At 41.3% G+C, this 25,757-nt stretch overlaps 1 protein-coding gene across 1 annotated transcript in view; it reads left to right on the forward strand.

Annotated features, from left to right (window-relative positions):
- tmtc2b (transmembrane O-mannosyltransferase targeting cadherins 2b) overlaps window positions 1–13,745 on the forward strand; it is an 87,853-nt gene extending 74,108 nt beyond the window's left edge. Inside the window, exons 9-12 of the mRNA XM_070831038.1 lie at window positions 363–444; window positions 1,966–2,080; window positions 6,798–6,861; window positions 12,738–13,745. Of these exons, the coding sequence (XP_070687139.1) occupies window positions 363–444; window positions 1,966–2,080; window positions 6,798–6,861; window positions 12,738–12,917 (441 nt within the window). The 3' untranslated portion in view covers window positions 12,918–13,745. The remainder of the gene's footprint in view (window positions 1–362; window positions 445–1,965; window positions 2,081–6,797; window positions 6,862–12,737) is intronic.
- The last annotated feature ends 12,012 nt before the right edge of the window (window positions 13,746–25,757 follow it).

Consider the following 25,757-nt stretch of genomic DNA (forward strand, 5'->3'; position numbering starts at 1 on the left):
TTGTTTCACAGCGGTCAGACCACACACACGGGCAATCTGCGGTTATGCTCTGGAAGTGTTATATGCACAGATAAAAGTGTGTAATGAATGAGCCTTTGCCCTGTCTGGTCCGATGTGCCAAGCATGACAGTGTGTACTTTGACAGAATGACACATGAGCTTGAAAGAATAACACTCGTGGTCCATGTGTTTCATGTCGATTTATTAAGATTTATTGTTAAAGTAGGTCTGTGGTTTGGAGAGGGACATTAGGTATACACAAAGGTATTTTGGCCCTTGAGCTGAGTGTGGTGTTTTTATAATGGCTAGTTTTGAGGAACACTTGAAACAATAATAACATTGTGTTTAATTTGTCTCTCTCAGGGGCAGAAAACAGAAGCGGAGAGGTACTTCCTTAAGGCCATCCAACTGGATCCCACAAAAGGCAACTGTTACATGCATTACGGTAAGCACAGATTCCTTTTTACATATTCTGACTTCATTCTTACATCCTCAAACACTTAATTTAGCTATTCGACACAAACACGCTGCACTTGCGGGCAGCATGCTTTGTGTGCAATGCAGGAACTCACACACCTTGGGAGGTTGTTGAAACGACACTACTGGCTGACCTCTGTGCTATCTCTTCCTCCAATCGGCCATGGTGTCAGTCTGTACGTGGTTAACGGAGGATCGCAAGAAAGGAGGATGACTTCCTCAGATTGTTCCCTTTGATTTGATGGAAATATGGAACGTGACAACTTCAGCGTCTCTCATCTTGCGTTATTTCCACGAGACTCACACGTGACTTAAGATCGCAGCATCACCTCTTAGATGTATAATTACTGTCATAGTAAGATTGCGTTTGAATTAGCTGACAAGTTAATTGCTTCCTCCATTTGCAAGTCTTTAAAACCTTGTCTGTCTGAAACAGCATTTCTGATGAACAGAGGTGTCAGCTATGTGACATTTAAAGAGATCAATACTCCAGGTTTTCTTGAAGCACTGCATGTCAAAGTTGTCACCTTTTAAAGGTTAAAAACTCTGTTAAAGATAAGATTGATCGTATTGATTCACAGAGTGTCAGTGCAGAAGCAAAGAACACGATAGATAGACATGGAATTAAAAAATGAATAGAAGTGGAGCGTCCACATTATGCAAACTTATTATTTCCTTTTCCTCAGATGCAACCCAGTACTTCACAGTTCAAAACTAGATCTTCCAGTATTTCCTCAAAAGTCATGCTCTCACACAACGAAAATAAATTGCAGTATCAGAGTGTGTATATGCACACTACCTTTATAAAATATTTAAAGGTATAGTAGGGCACTGGCATTTATTGATGCAGGGACTGTCTTTCCTTTATTACCCATAGATCTGCTTTGATATATCATAAACCCTCCATGACCTGGAGCTATTTTACACTCAGTCATGGTCCTAAGTCTCACTTTACATCTGTCTCTCACCTCAGGCCTGTACTCTCAGCTTCAATTTCATCCACAGTTATTAAGGAAAATATGCTTAGTTTCACATAGTGGTTTAGCATCCTGGTACAGTAGTGGGGCTAACCAAAGTCAACAGGGTATTAATTCCTCTCTAAACCTGGCCCTTACCAAGGGGTCCACCCTTGGTTCATGGCCTTGTCAGACGTCCACAATCCCATATCGTGCGCCGTGTCCACAGAGTTTGACAGACAACACAACTGCTCCCTTAATAAGACACAAACCGTATGTTAGAAAAAAAAATAATTCTAAAAAAAACAGATCTACCAAGGTTGGCTAATCTGAGCAAATGGTTCTGAGCAATGGCCAAAGAGTGATGGTATGTTTCGCTCATATCTAGTGTTTCAGCATATTATTTCAGGGGCAGACCGGGCTGTCCCTCTACCAGGGCCAAAGGCAACACTTGCAGACTGTGTATCCCTCTGTGCCTCTGTGGGGATCCCTCAGCATTTCAACAACGGTGCTGTTCTCTCCTGCCCTTCCAGGTCAGTTTTTGTTGGAAGAGTCGCGGCTGCTGGAAGCGGCGGAGATGGCAGAGAAAGCTGCACGCCTCGACAGCGGGGAGTTTGATGTGGTCTTCAGTGCAGCCCACATGCTCAGGTGAGTGTTTGATTGGAATAATCCCGTGTTTTGTTGTTTTTTTTTACGTTTGATGAGTTCCATAGCCTCAACACACGCACAAAGACACTGAATATATTTCATTCTTTGTAGTTGGAATGGGCGGGCCACAGTTTTCCAAGGCTGAGTAGAAAGGAAGCTGTGTATGAGAGAGGGAGGTGTCCTGTCTGCATGGTTTATCCAGAGGCTTACACTACTCCTCAGCCACTGTGATTTACTTGGCTGTACTTTGTAATCCTCTTCTCTCGCTGCAGTGCCAGCCCAAGAGCTGCTGGTTTGTCTTAGCGTGCTGTGCAGCTATGTATCTTCATATGCTCTTTCCCACTCCATCTCACTCTTTCCCTGCTGTCCCTGGCTCAGGCTTGAAAGTGCACTACCATATCTGTGCTCGGTTCAGCTAATGAGCCTGAGTGGCAAAGCTTGAGCCGCCCACAAGCTGTTGTTCTTCTGAACACACGCAATGCGTGGAAATTTGTAAATACAGTCATGTGCCAACTAACAGTATGCTGCCCCAGTGACAAAATAAATCTGCACAATTATACAGTATGACCCAGTGTTGCTAGAAACTCGTCATGGGTAACCCAGGGCATTCTAAATGACATCTGCCTGCTGAAAGGAAAAGGTTAGGTGAGGTGAATCGGTATCACTCTCATGGAGCCGCAGCCCGCAGCTAGTTAGCTTAGCTAGTATAAATACTGGAATCAGAGGAAAACAGCTTGTCTGACACCTCCAATTTTACCTCTATGGTTAAAGCCATACAAAAACCTCAGTGAAAAAAAGTCCAGCCATGAAAGAGTGCAGCACATATGGCGCTTTTACGAGGTTCTGACAGTAACAAAGGGTAACTGAGTCTGAACTACTCCTTTCAGCCAACTAGTTATAATTCCAACTTGGAAAAATCAGGAGTTTCTGTCTGCGACAATATTTCCCACGTGGTGAAAAGTGCTACAGACGTGTCAACAAACCTGCGAGCAAATAACTGCAAAGGCACAATAACAGCAGCATCTAAACAGAAGCCAATATTATATTGATACAGTCAGCGCTGCAAATTCAAAAGGAGATGTGTACAGTTTGCATCAGATTTTACAGCAAAGTGCAGCTAATTTAGGCTCATTTGAAGTATGGAATAATTAGAATATTGCATGAACACTCCAAAGTCACGATAAAGTGCTTTATATTCTGCTGGTATCACATAAATGCAGCAATAATCTACTCATAAAACCAAGTGTGTCATCTTTTTTTATATCTTTTTATATACTGGAGTAAGTATTCCAGTAGGGCCATGAAAACCATGTCTTGAGTCATCAGAGTTTGGTAACTATCAGAGTTCGGCTGCTGCTGCTTACCCAAAGAGCACAGCATTGCTTCACAGCATAGCTCCTCCCCCACCCGTCTGATCACACAGGATCTTCGCCACCGACAGCTTTCAGTATCAAGAGTCTCTTCCAGGGTCTAGACCCCTGGCAGCTAAAGAGAACTTCAAGCAGCGCTCAGGCTGAACTTTTCTCCGCCTGCTTGGCATGGGGTCTCCCTCCTCCACAGCTCATGTTCTTTATATGTTTGTCTTGGACGCAGACATGGAAAGGCGCTCGGTTGGTGGGGACACAAGTGAATCTGCGTGGGGGGTGGGAGAGCTTGAAAGGAAGTGCAGACACTCTTAGATGTGCAAATGTCTTTTATTGCCCTCTTGGGCTCTCGGTTTTTCACTGTTTTGCTTAAAAACTAATAATTTCCGTCTGACTCCTTTAAACAATTCTTGTTGTTTTCTTTTTCATTTTCTTTTTTTTTTTTTCAAACTAACATTGGTATACAGTGTGAATGTAGGGCAGGAAAGGCCAATGGAGACACACGTCCCTTTAATGTGTGAAATTTTAGTGAAAGTGAAGAAATACACTATGACATTGTACTGTAACGTGAATCTGTAGATATTCACAGACAGCAAGGGGAAAACACATCTCTAAAAAGAACACTCAGGCAGGTTATGCATGCATAGTTCACCTCATAGATTCCCATCCAAACCACATGCCTTATTTAATGATATAATACACCATATCTGAAAGATTACTTTATATATTACTGGCATGTCATGATGTTAGGTATGCCAATTTGAGCATATTTGGCTTTTCCAATTCCCCAAAAGTGTATAAGTGGTTTAAATTAACAATCTTGTAATGGTAATAAAAGGAAACATTGGTAGCAAGTTACGTTAGGTGCACTGCCCTTAGGGAAGATGTCTGTGTTCACTGTAGCATTATAACAGAGAGAATCTCAAAAAAATGTAATTCTGTGCTCAAGACAGATGGGACAGCTCCTGTTTAAGCACAAATATCTGGCTGTTGTTGAAAATGCCATTTGTTCTTTCAGTCATTAAAATCCAACAATGTCACGCTTATAAGCAGGACTGTCAGTGCTGTGATTTGTGCAAGTCTGGGGTTAATAAACCATCTCCAGACAACAAGATGTCAGAGTGAAAAAAAAAAAAGCAGTGGTTGAGTTGCTGATTTTAAATATTGCCAGGAATGTTTCCATTCAGGGATTTTTTTTTTTGTCATTCATTCCCACTCCATTTTCCCATCCCTCTCCTTGTCTTTATCCTTGTGCTCTTGTTGCCTCAAACTGACTCTTCCTTTGAAACCAGGCAGTGGTTTACATACTTGGCCTCCATTGTCCTTTGCGCTCTCAGAACCCGCAGTCAGACAGCCTTAGGAGGTCTCGCTGCTCTTTTCTTTGGTCATGGTATGGCAGCTGTCCAGTTCTCCTCTGATAATGTGTTTATAAATGTGATAATGATATTATAGAATTAGATTTGTGCTTTTTTTTTTTCTCGGAAGGTTGTGCTTTCTAAATATTATGCTGGCAAACAAACATATGGTTGTGGTTGGACGTGAAACCCACATTTATAATCTCAGGACAAATTCAGCAACTCAAGTCGGTGTCTGGATCGCCTTTGGAATGTAAAATGCTTCTTTAGAACAGAGCTGGAAAAATTCAGTTGTACTAAAAAAATAAACGTGCAAATTCATCTGTATATCTGATGTGTTTTAAAAGGATAACATGCAGGACAACTTCTTTAAGAACCAAATCATTAAGTTTGACTGTAGTGATGGCAATGTCACTTAGTCAACCACCACGTGTTGAAATATCTTAACAACAATGTCTGAAAGATTGACATGGTATATTGTACAGACATTCACGGTTCCAAGAAGATGAATCCTACTGACATTGGTGATCCCCCGACTTTTCCTCTAGCACCTCCATGACATTGACATTTGTGGTTTTAGGTGAAATGTCTCAACAACAATTGCATGTGCTGACATGAAATGTGGCACACACATTCTTGATCTATTCCATTTCCATGTTCCATAACCCAAGCTCAATCATTAAGGCAAAATGTTAATTTGTACAATATGTATACCTGCAAAACTAATGACATTCCCATCAGCCTCCACTGTTTGTGCAATACTAATTAACTATTGTTAGCTTGCTAATACATTAAACTAAGATGCTGAACTCGGCAAACATTATACCTGCTAAACATTAGGATTTAGCTCATTTTAATTAGCTCGAAGCCTGGAAGCTCCAGGCTATACATTTAAGTTATTAAAGCTTCACCATGCTCCATGGCCGTGAAAAAACATGAATTGTCATTGATCAGTGAAGAATAATAAAAAAAAATGGAACACATAAGACAATATCTTTCAAACCAAACATTAATAATAGTGTTTACTTTGGTCACTGAACTGGTAAACCTGAAAGAAAAGCTTTGAACCACATGGATGATGATCCTTTAATAGACCGCGACAGCCTAAATGAAACTGCAGTTCTAACGGCCTCTCTTCCTTTGATCATTACGACTTGAGGGGCTCCACAGCCAGCCGTCGTTGACTCTGTCCTTGACTTTGTCAAAGATAAATTGTTTGCAATGGGACAATTGTTACCATCAGTAAAAAGCATGCAGCTGCAGACAATAAAGGTGATTTTTAAAGATACCAGAGTATTAATAACAGGAAGTGTCTTGTGACAGAGGAGCCACAGGTTTGTGTATAACAGTAGGCTGAGTAAGGGATTATTAAAAAAAAGAGATAAGAAGCATAATATAGGACATTCCTGTTTTATGTCTGCAGGAACTAAAGGTTTCTGGTTCCAGGGAGTCATGCCGATAAGCCATCTGCCTTGAAAATCCATTTTGCCGCAGTGTGGCACATACAGCATGTTTTTGTGCATCTGTGCCATCCAGTCTGCTGTCCTGGACGTTATGATAACATGATTAAATGACTTTGTGTTTCCACACTGTTTGCATTCCTTCAGTGTCTCAGTATCCATCCAGCATGTCAAAACACAATCTACCCCACCGGCTGTGAACAGAAATTTACAGTGAATATTCCGATATCAGCCTCGGTTTGTTGGGTGCTTGTTGTTGTTGCACCCAATAAGCCAAATGTCCTGACCTGAAAGTTCAATTAGAGTAGAAAACGTTTGCTGTGCACTGCTCAGCACAGATGTTATCGGATGAAAGATGCTATCGAATGAGAGAGCTAACGGTGATCAGATCGGCTTTTCTAATCCCTCATGCTGTTCCCTCCTGTTATTTTCCCAGTGACCCCTGAGCACCAGTAAACACGCTGAGTTCAAGGCCTCATCCGAAGTCAGGAGCAATAAAGATGAATAATGATTGCCTGTCTCTGTTTTCCATTTTCAGACAAGCCAGCCTAAATGAGGCAGCCGAGAAGTATTACGGACAAGCAGCGAGCCTGAGACCCAACGTGAGTACAAGCATGGCTAGCTAATCATCCCCATTACTATTACTGCCCTGATGGACACTGTGCAATCACAATCTGGGTCACTTTCCAATATTATTACTGCCCAGTCTGCTCCGTCACAACGGCTTTCTTTGTCAGCGGATGTCAGAAAAATGAAGGCTAGGTTTTTACTAGGCTCAGAGGTTTGTTTGTGTAGCATCCATCACCAACTTTAAAGGAGAGCCCAGGGTAAGTAGATTGAAAAGAATAATGATAATAACACTCTGTCAGGGGACTTTGACATCTTGAAAATGAATGGGGTCCAGTCTTTGAGAGCTTTGGCAGGAGGGGTCGAGTTGTGTAAGTGAGGGCCGCAGAAGGAGCAAAATATGTTTGGCATGTGGTCACCTTGTTTGTTCCTGTGTCTTGATTAGAAGAAATCAGTTCAGGATTAATGATATCTGGACAATGTTATACAGAAAAATTTGGTTTTGCAAGCATACAAACCCCAGTGTGATATATACAAACAATGACAAACAAAAAGACAAACAAAAGCTTGAGCATAACAAAAGGATAAAATTTAAGATTTCCGCAGAAACCATGAAATTGAGCTCCTATCCTCTTTGTTGTTCTCACTGCCGATGTAGTGTTCAGCTTTTGCCAAAGAATTGTGTATTTTCACCATCTAATTAAACCCAGATGTAAGAAAAATATTTTTTCTCATTGCCTCAGTTCAAACACATACATAAATAATGTAAGAGAACCATTAGGTTTAAGGTGATCTGTGGGAATGTTTGCACGAATTCTCGTCGGTAAGTAGCACAAACTCCTCTTCATTACGTCTAATCACCGCTCACTTTTGTCTCTATTTATAGAAGTTTGCAGAACCTTTGGGGTTAGTCGTAGTCGTTTGGAAATCTCGAGGGCGCAGTTTGGATTTTTGATATGATAGTGTGTGACTCATAGGTTGATAGAAACCTTTCAAGCCACAATGGCCCTCAAGAACAAACTAAGTGTACGGTTTCACTTGCAGATCACTGTTTGTTCAGTTTCCTGTCATCTGTGACCTATCAGACAAAGAATAAGCAGCGGGCAGCACTGTTGGCATATGGCCTGTTAGCTTTTAGTTGATAAATGGCAGCATGATATGAGAATGAGGTGTAGAGAACTTCTAGCCCTTGCACGTGGGAGTTATCGTGAGGAGACAGGGTTGACCATAGAGAAGACTGCCCCCTGATGGATATGCACTTCTGTAAAAACAAGCTGAGGATGTATGTGTGCCTTACAGTTCTATTTTGGGGCCACATCCATGTAACTTTCACAACTGTTTCTTGGCATCTGCAAGTGTACAAACACGCATTTGATGTCCGCATCCAGACACAAAGGCACTTTTTTTTTGCAACTGTGTGGTCACGTTTGCTTAGATGCCTTTTGCCATCTGCATTGCTTACAGCTGGGGCACAATTATAATTTAGCATCTTCATCCATCTTCTTTGCCATAATCCTTTGTTCTTTCCGATGCGACTTGACTTAAGCCATGTACCCTGTCCATCTTCATTTGTCATTTCATGCTTTACAGCGGCTTGACTCTTCGCTCTCCAGAGGCACTGCTGTTTTATATTAAGCACATATGTTTGCTCGCTCTGAGTGAGAGAGGACAATTCCTTCCATTCAAAGGATTTAGACCCCAAGTCCTACAATTCCCTGTATCTAGACGAGCTAAATCCTATAGGATGCTTGGTTTGCTTTGGTCGATCTCTACACCCTATGACATCTGGCCTTTGAACATTTCTCATTCCATGTAGATATTCTTTACCTAAATGCTTATCTGAAGTCATTATGGTCAGGTCATTCGCCGACCTAGCTTCACTTTTGACTCTCGCAGCCTTTACAGCATATGTTGCTTTACGGCCTAGACTAATATGCTCCACATCTGGCGGTGCCTCTGCTGCTACATGCCAGTTTTGGGAAGGGTAGGGAGGCAGAGAGGTTACAGAGCGGCAGGAAATGGGGAAAAAATGAAACCTTTTGACAAGGGAACATTTTGCAGAGTGTTGCAAGTGTTGCAAAGGTGAGGAAGAATGCAGGAGTAGGGGTATAAATCACAAAAGCATTAGCTGTATGAAGTAGGGGGAGAACGGCTTGGGTGAGGAAAGGCAGGAGCCTACAGGGGAGAGTGGAGGAAGCAGACTAAACTCAGGAATTGATAAGTTCTGCATGTACAGAGAGAAAAAGATCTTTCGAGTCTCTGCTGCAGCTGCACCAAGAAGGACACCAGTTGATTTTCTACTCAGGAGCCTTTGTGAAGTTCTTATGTTACAATACTCTTTACTATCTATCTCGAACCGTCTCAGAGGGCTTTCAGTGCAGATATGAGGCTCAGCTTCTCACACACTTTCTATCTAGATTGGTCTCTCCAAGAACTGGAAAAAAGTTTTCAATTTCTATCTTCAAAACCCACAACTGTGGTTACACATCTTCACCAACCTCTCATCCATCTGAAGCCTACTCTGTGTTTGACTCTTGTTCAACGCTTGCTCCCTATAGGCCTTGCAGACAACCTTTGTCATTTCTAATCCATTGTGTTACAGAATGTGAAAACACAAATTCACTATATTGCCATGGGCTAAGGAGAACGATACAAGAAGCTTGAACTGTCACTGAAACATGCCTGCGTACGTTTGCCAGCAATCCACACATGCGTACATGTGTAGATGTATAATAGGTGTTTTTCTGCATGGCTGGCAGGGTATTAGTTGGCCATTGTCATTCTTTCATTTATTGCCTCCAGAGGCTCAATTTATTTTAAGCCATGTGACCTTATGGACTGACGTACCTGGTAAAAAGAGACCGAGGCCAGAAGACCTCACCCCTTTGCATTTAACATCATTATCTGCACCAGAAGTGAACCTAGAGGGGATCATGTGTGTGAACGTGTGTGTTTCAAATGAACTATTGTGTTGACTGTTTTATACCATCACTGCCTCCTCCTAACCGGCCGGTAGGGGCCGGAAAACATCAACAACTGCTTCCATTTGACACAAGAGAGCAAAAGGCAATTATCTTAGCTAAAAACAAGCCTTACCCAATCTGTTGCAGGCCCCACTTTGGCCTTTTGGAGCATCTGTAGATTAATTCTATTCCAGATATGTTATCATCCACCAAAGTTGCTCCCAATATGTCATGAATAAATTACTGTTTCTGTTATCTTTGCCTCCAGCTTGACTAAGTGAGCCAGTGTTAGTCCCCATCAGATAGAGTGGTGCCCTCCACAGTTGGGCTCAGGTTTAGGTTAGTTTATGATTAGGCATAGCAGAGACCGCCTGCTGGGTTCTGCACTTTTTCTCAAATGATAACTCTCCTATAAAGATATATATAAGATTTTTGGTGTGTCTCAATCAAGAGAAAAGTATTTGGAATTCTTATGTGTGGCATTTTTTGGTACACTAACTGAGGCTTAGGGATAATTGTAGTTCGCTTAACACTGGATCACCAACTCCACTAAATAGTATTAACACAAATTTTCCAATATGCACCTACTTGTCACCTACAATTTGTTGATGCAGTATTTATGTGTGGCCCCTTCACTGTCACTTTCAACTATGTCCACATGTATAAACTGTTATATTTTGCCTCGCATTATTCTGAGTAGTAAAAATCCCTAACTTGCAAATTGATCCCCCAGCGTTATTTTGCGGTTTGACCTTCAAATGGTGGGTCAAACTGAAGGTAATTTATAGTGCAAACAGCCTCAGAATTACCCCAACCATTAAAGTCAAGAACTCTGGCTGCTCCTGTGAAAAGGAATTGAAACACAGAGAGAAAATATTGTTTTTCTAGGGGATTAACGTAATTGCACAATATGCAGGGAGAGTGGTGAATTGGTGTCTAGTAATTTTAATGCTGCACATTTGGAATTAGTAAGCAGTAGTTGAGGTGTTGGTCATGCCAGCCTTTACTTCGGCCCAAGGCATCCGTAGCATATTTTATGTGTGTTGAGGGACGATGTGACTCCTCTCTAAGGGACAATCGCATTATTCCAGAGCCTCTTTGATTTATTTATCAATTTTATCCTCCCTATGAGAAAAGCAGTGCCATAGGACATATTGTTCTTATTGAAATTCTCATGCATGGAGCATCACTCATTCCACCTTGACACTGGAAAAACAGCAAGATGTTTTCAGAGTTCTGTGAGTGTAGTAGACATGGGTGGAACGGTCGAGCAAAGGAGGGCATTTTACTCTACAGTGTGAACAAAGCAAGATAAATGACCTCACAACCTGAGAGTGTCTGTGTTTGGTAACCCTTCTGAGAAGGTAGTGTCAAAATATGGATGACTAACCCCTAAATATACAAAATATGACGTTCAGACTCTCTATAATACATGTATGGCAATCATTTAGGTTAAAAAAGTCATCTTTTCTTCACTCTACATTGTAGAGTATTTTATTTAAGTATTTATTATTGTAAAGATAAACCCAGTAACTGAATTGGATCAAAATGTTTTATTTATAAACCGTGCAGTGCATGAAGAGGGCCTTTCTCCTTTTATAAGCTATTTTATATGCTGTCATAGTTTTCATATGCTTTTTTTATGCTAATCTTGTTTTTCTTTAGCACCGCTGTTGTTGTTAATGGTTCGCATTTCTCATAACATTTTGCGGATTTCTCGTCACATTTATAGAAAAACGCTATTCTCTCGTTCAAAGACCTGAGCGCTCTGAGAATTACCATGAGAAAGAAATGAAGGGCTGTGGTCTACAGTACATCAGTAAATGTCGAGATGCCATAATCATGTGCCATTCCATGTGACAATGATGTATGAGGTGATAATTATAGGAAAAAGTCATAAACAGTGCAGTAAAAACACGTGATTGGCCATTTTTACTAAGACTGTTTTATTTGAACATTCCTTGTTTCCTAGGAGTCACAATTACAAAAATTACAATAGTCTCAAGCAGTAAAAACAGTAGCTTCTCTACAGGATTAGACATCTTTTCCACACTTCCAACTAAAATGGAGATCAGATGTGGCCCCTCCCTTGGCCTGGATACTTCATGGTCCTACCGTGATTGCACCCCAGACACTTTTCCTGTACTTATGTCGTCATGACTCACCCGCCTGTTGCAGCGATGATGATGTTGCCCCTTAGCACAAGCAGGAATATACAGTATATTCATCTCGACCCACTTTAAAGTGGTGTTTCCACTGACATCTGTGTCGCGCACAAGACACAGGGACATGCAAAGCAGCATGGTCACCAAACTCCAAGCACGGTCCGACAAACAGGATCCAATAACATGTTAGCGCCTGCTGCTGCACCGCCTCGCAATATGACCTAATGTTTTTCAGTGTCATTTAAATGTCGAAATAATTGTTTATTGTAGCACTTTGTGTTCAGTCACTCAGACATTTTCCTCGGTTTTGTAATAAAATTCTTATTTTGTAGTGTTTTAAAACTCCAACTCTCAGTGTTTAAAGTTTGTCTGTTTGGAGTTGCCCGGGCAACAATTCACTGGATGTGGCTCAGTGATATGAAACATTTCTGGTCAAATTCCATTCCTTGTTAAATATGTATACCCCCAAAGAGTGACTAGACTGTCTTCCTTTGCATTATTCATCTCACCAAACATCCACAGCCTCTGTAAAATTTAAATTTTTCATAAAATAGTTCCTCAGTCTTAACAAACCTTTGGTGGTGAGTAACTGTTACAGTCGGTTTGTTGGCTCACTCTTGCTGTTTCTCAGTAGCTGACTCACTGTGTGTATACTCATTGTACCTACTTCTCAGTGTAGAGTGTTGGGTTGCTATTCTTGGACAGAAAGACAGCACATGTTTGGAACAAAGCTTTGAAACTGATCTCGTCCTAAAATGACTAAGAACTCTCTTTTGGTTTCAGTATCCTGCTGCCTTGATGAACCTGGGGGCAATCCTTCACCTCAACGGGAAGCTGCAAGAAGCTGAAGCCAATTACCTCCGAGCACTTCAACTAAAACCGGATGACTCCATCACCCAGTCAAACTTGCGTAAGCTGTGGAACATCATGGAGAAACAGGGCCTGAGGACCACAAGCCCCTGAGCTCACCCCGTCCGCCTACCTGCCATCTGTACGCCAGACCTGGGGGGAAAAGGACGGCCTACAAGTTCCCAATTCGCTCTTCTCATCCAGGAGAGATGGAGGAGACTCAGGGAGGATGTTTGCTCAGAGAGGCCATGACTGTGCCGCACAGCCCTCCTAATGACTCATGAGCTCTGCATACACCTCAGGCCAGCAGCTTTCTTCAGAAGCATTGCTCACAGTTTGGCAGGCGGCTACGTGGTATTTGGACTCTTTAGAACTTTCTTCAGAATTAGTGCTCTCACAGGAACCATGCTTTTTTTTTTTTTTTTTAAATAACTAAAGCACTTGAACTTGAAGTGAGATAGGTACATCCTTCAACATTTGTGATTAATTAGAGGTTTTTAAATAAGCAAATGTAGTTCAAAGAGGTGAAATCTGTCCCTGAGCAGTGTGACATAAACTATAGAAGAGAGAAAAGAATATCATAGCACTGCACTGAGGGTGTTTTCCATCGCTTTCATAAAATTATTGGCTTGATCAGATGTTCCATCTTGATAATGAAGAAAATGAGGCAATATGAAGAATTGGATTGCATCCAAAATCAAGTTTAAATCCCTCAGATCCCCATTCACATCTTCAGTGGGTCACTTTGTTTTGCTAATGAGATTACACGCGCTTGATAATGAAGATGTGAAAATGAGCATCATCGTGTCCTGATGTCCTGATATTTGGTGAAAACTTGAAAAAGGGAATTTAATTTGGTAGCCATCTCAGCACAACAGTAGCCTCTAAAAGCTCCACTAAGGATGGGTTTTTGCCAAACACAGTAAGTTTTGGCAAGAGAACTCCAAAGCAAAGCAAATGAGAGTCCTTTCACATTGTAATGCCTTATAATAAAAGGTGTGAATCTTCTTTAGCCGTGCACAGGAGCACACAGGTGGCATTTTTTTTTTTTTTTTTTTTTACCACTACTGCTTTTTGTTCTGCACTCGCAAAGAATTCACGTCACCATGGTAACTTATTTGTCGACAACAGTAAGAAGCTATAAATGGAAATATTAAGCTACCTTCCCGTGGAAGTCACAGACAACAAAGAGGCAGGTACGGTAGTTTCAGTTACGCCGTCTCCCCTGACGCTTTTTGCAAACGAGTGTGCCGAGCTAAAACAGATGAAAGAGTTCTTCTAACCAAATACAAAAGCTATGCCGATGCACTCCTTTTCACCACAGAGCAATGCACAGACAAAGCACGTCTGAGGGAAACGTTTTAATGCCTATGTTTGTGTTGGAATAAAACTAATTTCATTGTGTTTGTACAAATGAATCCTAATATATACCTACATTGTGTATAGTATACAGAAAGAAAGAAAAAAAACATGCAGCAAAAAAGTAGCCAGACTTAAAGTGGGAGCCGAGCAAGTTTGGTTTGTTACATGACGTATTTTCCCATATTGTCAAAACTCAGTCTTAAGGTCTCATTTTGTATATATTCTGTGTAATTAACATTGTTTGTTTGTTGATGTCAGCATACAAGAAGTGAAACAGCACCTTTCCAGAAGTGAGAATATGTACAATATTTGTGATCATTTCTTTGTTATTGGCCACAAACCACCTGAACTATCTGTGTCCTTAGTTTATACATGGTGAGTTATTGCTTTGTGTTACCTTGGCAACAGAACCAGCTGGCACTGCGTTTTTTTTTTACATGTAAAATGAAGGAAGTTAGCAGATATGATGTCCGAGTACAGCTGAGTGGCTCATTACACATTATGGATAAATTGTCCTGCACCCATAAATAGAGGGATGAAAAATCTGAATATACTTTTGTCACTTGTTGTAGTCACAATGGTGTCAACACGGTTCTGTTTCTTGTGATAGTCACTAGTGATGTGCTCACAGAGATAACATCACAGCTCACATTCATTCCTCACCCACCCCGTAGTCAAACAGCGTGCTCATTTCTCCTGTGTATATAAAGTGTTTCTGAACAAACACTGATAATTGTTATTGATTGAGGAAAAAAAAAAAAGAAGTGTTTCACTCTGTGTCTCTGCTCAGGGATCTCAAGCAGTGGGTTATTGCAGAAACGTGTTCACAGAGCGTTTACTAAATTAAAGATTTATTTTTTGAAAGTTGTTGTATTTGTATAAATTATCAAGATTTGTAGCCTTTTTCTCCTTTTTGTAATATAAAGATGAACAATGTGCCAGGATAGACTTTTCCTCCCAACGTTGCTTTTTTTTCCACAATAAATTTATGGTGTTCTGCTTTTGTTTCGCTTCCTGTGCATCTGTTTTTGAAGTACACGTAGATGATCACCTCTCAGATTAATTTATGGATTTCTGACATTCACCACCATTCGCAAACACACATTCCCTTCACACTCTGAAGCTACACCTACACTTTTAAGTCAGGTTTCCTCTATATTCATGTGGGATATCAGACTTAATGGGGTGGTCTTGCATGCTGTGGAACAGGTTTTACAAGGCATTTAAAGTTCCCCCCTGCAAATTTGCTAAAATGTGTCATAAAATCAACTCAAATGGATCTCCTCTGCTTTGATGTTCTAACAACAAAGAAGGCATGTAAATATTCCCATATGGAAGGGGTAGCGCAGTGTCTACATATGGCTGCTGCGTTTCGATTCCAACCGCCCCCACATTTCAAACCCCGCTGACAAGCAAAAGGCCCTTCCCTGAGAACGGAGCAGTCTGCCTTGTGATGTTTCTCACATGTCTACATGGAAGGTTTGCTCCCATGATCGGAGCTCACCATGGTTCCCTGCTTCCCTTATTGGACTGGAATGCACAGAGGCTGCCTGCTCTGTCCAGTCCAGTTTGAATCTTCTTCTCATAACACAGGTGAGCCTCACTTATCTTTGCAAATAATGAAATAGTGAGGCTTGCTGGTTTGTTGAGCCGTGGAGTCACGCCACAAAGGAAATGTGCTTTCATTTCTTGATGTTGGCCTCAGGAGGCATTTGGGTTTCTTCACATATTATGTTAAATATACCGCTGACTTATATTGCACATGGCCGTTCCAGCAGTGGCTGAGAGAACTGTTTTAGGAAATGTCTGTCAGTCAGTCTACCACATTGGTCCAGACTGAAATATCTCTGCAACCAAATTTCCGTGAAATTTTCGCCAGAAGATGATAACTTTGGTTCCTGTTACTTTTCCTCTTGCACCCCCACTTTTTTTTTGTTTTCACTTAATTTGTGAAATATCTTAACATCGATGGATTGGTACAAACTTTTGTAGGCATTTATGGTCCCCAGATGATGTACTCTAATGACTTTGGTAATCCTTGACTTGCACCTCAAGGCCCACATTTGTGGTTCTGAGTGCATATATCTCATAACTATCCATCCATCCATCCATTTTCTATACCGCTTATCTGTCAGGGTCGCGGGGGGAGCTGGAGCCTGTCCCAGCTGACTTCGGGCGAGAGGCGGGGTACACCCTGAACTGGTCGCCAGCCAATCGCAGCCAATCGCAGGGCCACATACAGAGACAGAGACAGACAGACAACCTTTCACTCTCACACTCACACCTACGGGCAATTTAGAGTTACCAATTAACCTAATGTGCATGTCTTTGGATTGTGGGAGGAAGCCGGAGTACCCGGAGAGAACCCACGCTAGCATGGGCTTCCATAGCCTGTCTGACTGTCTGAAATGATAAGCCTGTTCCCTCATGTCATGTGCACATGCATATGTGAAGTCTGATGCTTTCTTCAAATCCACTAGGCTCCAACAACAGTAATTTTACCTCGCAGAACGTGCACGTTGCTGGTCTACCACTGCCTCAATCGGTTAGTTTACAGCATTTACAGCACCCCCTCCCAGAAACTAGTTCTACTGCCCCTGACTACAGCCATAAGACTCACGCTAGCTTTTCTAAAATGAAGAAAGCAGATGCATATGAAGCTTATTAGTTTATTTGGATCTCCGCATCAATGGCTTTACAGCAAACTATGACGTTTTCCAGCTCTCATGTGTCCTCATTCGCCCTTGATTTTCTCAACACTGGTGTTGTCAGGCATAACATTTTTCAGTCTTTATTAGCACTACCCAGCTTCAATTGGAGTGGTAATAATAAATGAGGTCAATGATCCTTTCCCGTTGATACCATCATTATGTGCAGCAGAAACCCTGTAAATTAAACTAAAATATTCACACTTCTTTCACGGCATAAAAACAATTCCCTGTGTTTAGCACCAAAGGAAATCAAGAATGTCCGCCCTCTTCTCTCAAATCTTAATGCACTTCATTGCTTCATATGACCTCTCGCATCCAGAGGAGTTCAAACTGGTAGGAAGGAATTTTTCTTATTATGCAGTGATCTGGCAAATCTGCCCGCTGCTATCAAGCAAATATTTCGTGGTATGTGCTGATGAACTATCACCACTTTGATCTGAAATGCCTGAGCCAGGCACTCTCAGCTTCTTTAGAATGGACGGCTATTGCGTGATGCTGAGAAGTCCTCCCCTCTGGACCCAATATCCATTGTTATTACTTGATAGAAGAAGCATTAAGATGAGACTCTGCTGCATATTACTGAAGTGTTTTGATGTCCAGAAAGGAAATTGTCTTTCTTTGGCATTATATTACTGTGCAATATCTTCTTCTAGCCCAGTGCACCAGAAGCTGCTTTCAAACACAAAGTGCTCATTAGAACATGGAGAAGTTCACAAGGTAGCCTTTAAGCCTGTTCTTGTGTCAAATTTCACAGTATATTCTTGGTAAATACACTGTAATGGATAAGCTACCAGCTATTTTGGAGTAATTGTGTAAAAAGAAACACATGTTGCCAAATGTTGGGTCAGCCTCACATTCCACTATCAAAAAAGGATGCAATATAAAGTCATTTCTATGTGTGTGATGCTTTTCTTGACAGATTTACTCAGAAAATGTACACACCCTGACCTCAAAACACATTGGGTAATTTGGATAATTAAGTTAGCACGGCTAAACAGTATAGCATGTTGGTCTGCTGATTGATCCGCAACTGTGGTTCAGGCTGAAGAACCCTAAACAACTATTGGATGGATTTCCAAAGCTTTTGGTATAGATATCCATCGTGCCCAGAGGATGAATCCTGATGATTTTGGTCACCACTTGACTTTTCTTCTAGCGCCAGTAGGAGGTTGACATTTGTGTTTTTGAGAATAATTTATTGTTTATCCCCTCTGGATGATTTGCTAAATCAACAGATGCATAAAAGTTGTGGTGATTTTCCCTCTATCTTTGCCACATGAAATCCTGCTGCAGAAATATGTCCTAAATTGAGAGATGAATATTCTTCTCACATTCCTTGGGAAACTACATTTTATATGCATATATCCATGCATTATGCATGTGCTCAAATACCGATCATTAATGAGTCATAATAAAAGCTTAACACAGTCCACACCCTCCCTTTTCATGAATCCTCCACTCATTAAATTTAGTCCAATAAAATGACAACATATTCATCAAAATGACACTGTCAAATCACAGAATCACATGTACACTTAGATATACTGTGTAATAACACCCGACTGGAATGAGTTTTTGATATTATCATCAAAATTTGTATGCGTGCGTGTGTATGTGGAGAGAGAGAGAGAGAGAGAGAGAGAGAGAGCTCTGGCACGCTGCAGGAAATGAACACATTGGGTGGTTCTCTGTCATCTATGCCATAAATCTTCTCTTCAACACTACAGCACTCTACAGCAGGCTTCCAGTCTTCACACCAGCCTACTGACAAGTGTACACAGTGTGACATTGTGTAAGTTTTTGGAAGATGTCTTCTGAAAAGTATGAAGCTAGAGTTGCTGATGTATGTGATTCCCAGAACTTTACAGTTTCAGTGCCAATGCTCACCCAAATATCAGTACCCACATGTAGGAATCCTCTAAAAACCCATCATGGGTTCTGACTAAATGTCGATGAAGGACTTCTCTGCTCTGTTTCTCTGTTTGGAAGTTATCCCCATACATACCAGCTGCCACAGTGTGTGTGTGTGTGTGTGTGTGTTTAATCTTGTATAGGAGGCAATGTGTGCTTGTGCAGGTGTACAATGTTAGCACGAAAAAGGAGTCTGAGACACAACCCAGAACCCCTTCTCCCCAAAATGGCCACCCCAGAGGATTTACACAGGACTATTAGCAGCCAAACCCTTGAGACTTTGTGAACACACCATTTTGTGGGGTTTTTTTTTGGCAGCTGTGACCTACACATCTCCAGAAATAGTTCCATTTTTTTCTATGTGTGCACTGACAGAATGTACTTTGTCTTCCTTCTGCCTTCGCTGATGTGCAGCGGCAGTGCTGCAGTGTTCTCCGAGATGGAACAGCGTGTGTGTGGACTTATGTGTATGTATGGGCGTGCATATGCCATATGTGTGTATGGTAGGTGAGGAGGCAGGTGCAGCCTGTGCATATTGCTGCGTCAGGATTGATTAGTTCCAGAGACAGAGACAAGATATGAAGATCCAGCAGCATACTGTCAAAACAACAGGCTCTTTTCCAGACAGCTGGGTTTCCATTCAGACCATCACATGGACTGCATGTATGCTGAGGAGGGAAGGACTCCATGACAATATTTATAGGTGGGTTGTGTGCGATCCAGTGTGAGCTCAGATCTCCTCTGGGCAGTATTCGCTACCGCCAGAAGATCAATGTTGTGCAACTTAACGATAGAGAAGAATTATTCATTTGACGTACAGAGAGGTGATTCCGGGCGATTTAACACACACTGACAGCCATGACGAAGGTCCTCAACTGTGTGAGCAACAATGCGGGTGAACAGATTGCATATCTTAAACATAGAGTTTGGTCTCATCAATAGACTTAAACATATGTGATTAATTTGTGTGTTGTTTTGACAGAGAGATGATCAGATGTTATTGCTTATGGAATATCAGAAATACAAGGGGTTGTAAGATAAGTGAAAAGATGCATTTCGACAGAGAATCTTCTCTTCACGTCATTTATGCAAATCTGATTTGCATTTTGATCAGATTTATTCACCACAAACAGCCAATAGCTAGCAACAGACACACTAACAGTGTGTGTGCCTGTGTGTTTGTGTTCAGCTCAGAAACTTCAGATGCTTTCCTCCAGTCAATCTACTTTTTCCTCTCACAAGAACGTTCATGAAGCAGATTCACAAAATCCTGGTTGAAAGTTGAAACAACAGTTAACAGAGAAGTCTAATCGTGTATTTTCATTGACTTCATTGACTTTGCATGCAATCATGTCACCTGTAAGGGGTCACTAAATGATTTGCAGGAGAGGAAATGACACGCCCGGTCAAGGTTGCACCCGTCGGAACATTAGAGTGCGCACCTGTAGTGTTTTTGACCAATAAGCCATCAAAAGATCAGTCTATGTAGTGGAATGGTGTAAGACAAGCGCAATAAGCGCATTGACTGTGGTTGGACTCTCCTACTCTACGCTTGTTGCTTCCCAGCTTTCCTGATTAACATTGCCACGCTTAAATGTGGTGGCCAAGAGAGCTCAACACATTACAACTTTAAAAAACTGCAACGATGCCTATTTTAGTTTTAACATCCTACTTGCATTACTCTGATATTACTGGAAACACTGACTATTCTGTTTGTGGTTACTAATGGGCAGCATAATCATCAGTTTGAAGTTTCCCTCCTCTCTGTTGGCTGCATCTCTCTTTATGCCGCATATTGTCGAATTGGTGTTTCTTAATTTAGTCAGTGCTTGTTTCAGTTACAGTATTTTTTAAGTCTATCAGCCACCTTACTTAAGTGCAGAGATTTGGGGACTATTTAATGGCCTCAAACACACATCCAGTCTGAATGCAGTTGTGTTTCTTACTTACTGTGGCTGCTGCTGTTGTTAGAAGCTCCTTGGTCCTGCTTCAGCTCTGTTTGTATGCACCTTGGATGGTGTTTACTTCGACTTAATACCCACTGGGGGATTATTTGCATGTTATTTATCATGTGTTGTGTTTTCACATTGCTCTGCTGTGTTGCTGCAGCAGGGAGTCTTCCTGAGACTAGAAGTCTAGCGCCAGGCCAAATTGACTTCCCATCTCCGTTTGCCAATGTGATGTAAGTGTTTCTGACAGAAGTGAACTGACCCACAACCACATCACAGCAATCTTTTCAGTCATCTGTGTTGTTGTCAGGCCGTTTTCACAACACGTAATGAGATAAACACAAAGCATAAAATGATAATGTGCTCGCAAACACAAAGAATGAGGGAAACATGTCTACACAATGGGACTGAGTGGAGACATGACTAGAAACTGACTTTGGAATACTGCAGCACAAAGTAATCATATGGAAGTCAATTCATTGGAAGACTTAGCGAAAACTCAGAAATCCCATGTTTACTTTCAATTTCATTTACTATTTTCTTTTGCTAATTTAATCAACAATCAGACTTTGTGTTAATCTTATGAAATGATGTGGGTTTTTCATCAGAACCTCCATTATAGCACCAGGGGGGATTCAGGATGCAACTGCTGAGCCTTTACATCTGTGAGTATGTAAGTAAAGTATATTTAATATCTCATCTATCACATAACAAAGTCACCAAGTGCTTCACAAGAGTAAAAATTGTTAAAATATGACCATAGAGACTCTACATGAAAACAAATCAGAAATTCGGTAGAAAGAAACAAGAATAAAACATAAGCAAGAACAGTTCTTAATACACCAAATTACAAAGACTAGATAAAAGGAGGCGAGTCAAAGGAAAGCTTGAATAAATGCATCTTGAGCTGAGAGAGACTGCAGATTGATTGTCTAAAGGAAGAGTGTTTCCAGGTTTCTGGTGTCTGGGCAGGGCTCCCATTTGTCCAGTGCCGTGGCCATGCTGATGGAGTACAGCCACCCCTCTCAAACACAGGCTGCACTGCCCTGCCCATCTTTCATCTCTCCATTACACAGTCTGTATGAGCCTCTGACGCTGATGGACCAGACAGCCAAACATTACAAAATTATTTGTCTTCAAATCTCTTAACGCACGGTAGCACCTTTGGTCTCGAAGAAAATTGTCATTCCGCAGAGTGTTTGTTTACAATAATCACTGCTTATAATTGAATTGCAATTCACAGTTCATCTCCAGGAGAACATTGTTTTTGTTGTTGAATAATTTACTTTATTCTAACTCTATTTCAGCTTTTAGGTACAGCGTGTACATTGTTCTTATTATTAGCTTTGCATTGCTCTTTTAATGTATTTCACTTGTCTGACAATAGAACTACTTTGAAGGCTGGATCTTTTCTCACCAGTGCGTTCAGACTAGCTGTACTGTGCTCCATACAATGAAATAGGCTGTATGTCATGAAATCAATTAGCTTGCACTCTGTTACGGTTCATCAGTTCATGCAGCAGATATTGCTGATGTTACAACTGCGAGTTCATTGCTCATTCATACGAGCATGTAGATATGAAATAGTGACAAAAGCTACACTTCACTTCTGACAGCTCATGTCAGTCTCATCCTTTGCGGCCAGGCCAGCTTCCACTGAACATGAGGAGTATGTGAAGCTCTGTATGTATTGTTTTTCTGTGCAAACTGTCCAGAAACTGAAGATGTGGTTTGAGCAAGAACTGCCACACCTCACGCTCTCCTACAACCCAGATTTAGATGCCTTGTGAATGTGCACAGACTGACATCTGGCTTTTTTGGAAAGAAAGATGTATTTAAAGGGTGTGTGTCTCGGTTTCTCAGCCTTCACTCTTGATTAAGCTCATTATCTTGCTAAAGGGAGCTCTTTCTATTTTTTGCCAGAGTGCCATCAGTCAGCTCTTTCTTGGCCGGACCCCCCTAAAGCAGAGTTGTCCAGCTTGTTATTTATCCTTAGCGCTGTGGGAATGGCTGATTAAGTTCCTCAGAGACCCATTAGAGCAGGCAACCTGTCCCACTCAGCCACTGCCACCATCCATCATGCAAATCTGGAACACGAAGACCACGCTCAAGTCTACCAGGGTCTGCTTTATTATACCCTTATGTCAAAAACCAGTAAAAAGTCTGCTGCTAACAACTCTGGACACTTCCTTTAGAAAAAATCCCATAATAACAGAAATGGGACACCGGTGGGTGAATGTGGAAGGAGCAACAGGTCTCGTATCGGTAGGGTTTGGTTAGCCAGCTTTTACACCCCCCTCAGTACTGCCCCATATCTCCTCTCCCTGCGGTAGCTGACCCAGGTAGCTGGGTCTTGGACAGACGGCAAGCTGCTATGTGTTATCCTACACTCGACTCTGGTGAAGGAGGTAATTTGCAAATGGGCTTCAGGGCGCTCAGCACCAGCGCTCCAGCCTAGAGGCCCCCTGACAGGTCCGATATGGATTCTGATGGAAAATTTCTCAAAGCTGTGGTTTGGACATCTACCAGTGGGCCTGACTGAGCTCCAGAAGAATCCTGGGGGCCGTTTATTCTGATAAAAACAGTATGTTTCCCTTTTTTGATGCTTTTTTAAATGTGAAATTCACTTGTGCTGATAATTATGTGTGTGTTTGCCACAGACACTAGAGTATACGCTAAGAACACTAATCCGTCCTTTGACATGAAAAGGTTATCCAGGCATCTGAGGAAATACTATGCAGCTCTGCTATTTAATGGATACCTCTTTAAGCTGAAATCAATCTCCTGTGCATTTGTTTTTACCATCAACATTTTTCTCTTGGAATTGATAAGACCGTTGGATCTGGCCCTTCAGAGGTATGAGTGCACACAAACCATTTGACGCTTAAACATTGAGCTGATGGAGTAAAATAGCTGACCAAGTTTCACTTTGTTACAATGATGAAGTGTTTGTTCAGCTCAAACACACTCAGTGCTGTTAAAACAATTAACAGACACGGCTACATTTCGATTCATTGTTTGCCAAGACGTGTCTGTGTTTTTCATCCGTCTAAGAAACCTAAATGCAGCCTCACTCACATGTGTGGAGTCTCTCTGCTCACACGCAAATGTGTCTCCTGTCAGAAATTCCTCCTTTTTTTCCCCCCTCTTAAGGCAAAGGACTTTTTGCAAATCAGCTCTTTTTCAAACAATGCAGATAGCCCCATTACATGCCTGATTGTAATTGATGCCTTTGATTGTGTCAAGCTCTGCCATCCACCGCCATGCAACTAGCTCGAGGCCCACGGACCTCCGTCATGTGAGGAGAAATCCTCAAAACAGCACGCACCACTGCCTCTGTTGTGTATCAAAGCAGGCAGGGGAGAAAACAAACAGTCTCCTTTGAGACCAGCAGCAAAACCCAAGTTCTGTTGATTTTGATGCTGTTCATCGACAGCAAGACTGATGAGGACAAGACTTGTAAACACCCGTCCAGTTTTTCGATAAAATGTGTCCAGCTTTATCTGAAACTTCTGAATTGTCATCTCCCAGTGAAATGTATGGTGCGTCTAAAACTCATTTCCAAAGATAGCATGAATAATGGATGGGCTCATATCAGCCTCAGCAGTCTTTGTGGGGAGTTTATGAGTCGGCTGTTGTTGGACACCAAATGAAGATTTCTTTTTCCTTTGGAGTAATTTCACATATTTCTGTCACCAGCCCAGAGGTAGCGAACAGTAACTGTTTTTCATTCATCACATCAGTCATCAATTGAGTGGATTTGGTGTGTTATTCCATTCTGGTGGGAAGAGTAAAAGTGAACTCTGGAAGCAATCAGAAGATGTTTATATATTTGGCAAAACGATATTCACTTAATGCCGAGCATAAAATGGCACTGAAGCAGCTGGTGGTTAACTTCTTACTATCGCAGCCATTAGGCTGTCAGCCTTAAACCAGTCATATTTCTTCATTAGCTTCAACCACATTGCTTTACTGGGTTTGGGGGGCTTTCAGTGACGAGAGGCGAAGTCTTGGTGAATATGTGCAGCACAATGACCTGCTGATCCCGGTCTAGATTCTAACAGTTGCCTTGGAAGTTTAAGCATTTTTCTTTTGTTTGCATTTGAGTTTGTTTTTCATCCTTGTGGATCATTTGTTAATCTTCTGGTCTGTTGTGGGAGAAACTGCCTGTTAGCTTGCTTACAGTTATCAGGAGTGCTGTTTCTGTGTCCAACACAAGCGCTGAGGCTTAGCAATGTACTGAAAGTAGCTATAAAATAACATTTTCCTCCTCTGTTCTCTGTCCAGTTATCCAACATGAACAGATGGAGTTCTCTGAGTTAAATACACTGTAAGATGGCACGTGTGCTGTCTTTGTAGTCAGCATCGACCATGTAACAGACTGTATGCAAATATAAAACATCTACAATTTACTTTTTTATTTGGCCATTGTACTTTTGTGAAACAAATGCTGCTGTTTCAGCAGACTGGATGCAAAATGGTTTGGTTTAATACACAGTCACTGAAATTCTAGGGTCATGTTTTACTAATGTTTCCCAGTTCCAAGTCTCCAGCATAATCTACAGTGTTTTCTCACTCAAATAACTTTTGTTATCTCCTCATTTAAGCCGCAGCATGCATTACAGAAGATAATGTATTCTGGCACTTTTGACAAAGCAAAAATGTTTTCTGTTATTTCTGTTATGCTGATAATTCTGAAGGAATCTGAGTCTTCTCATTCTTCACAGCCATTGGAGTTATTTATATAGTACCATGTTACAGTGGGACAAAAGAAAAGCTTTGAGACAGTTAGACTTTAATTTAGAATGTAATGAAGTAAAAGAAACAGATGAAATCAGATTTATATTGATCACATTGAATATTGTGCTGAATGTCATCCTCTTAAGTCTCTGCTGATTAACTATTCGTCCAAGCAGATGTGAGTGTGTGAGTTAGAAAAGTTCAAGAATTTAATTAGAGGGATTTAAGTGAATTAAACCATCCCAAGGGCAATTTAAAGCCAAATCATTACTGGTCACACA

The sequence above is a fragment of the Pempheris klunzingeri genome, chromosome 5 (assembly GCF_042242105.1).
Source record: "Pempheris klunzingeri isolate RE-2024b chromosome 5, fPemKlu1.hap1, whole genome shotgun sequence".
Taxonomy (NCBI): domain Eukaryota; kingdom Metazoa; phylum Chordata; class Actinopteri; order Acropomatiformes; family Pempheridae; genus Pempheris; species Pempheris klunzingeri.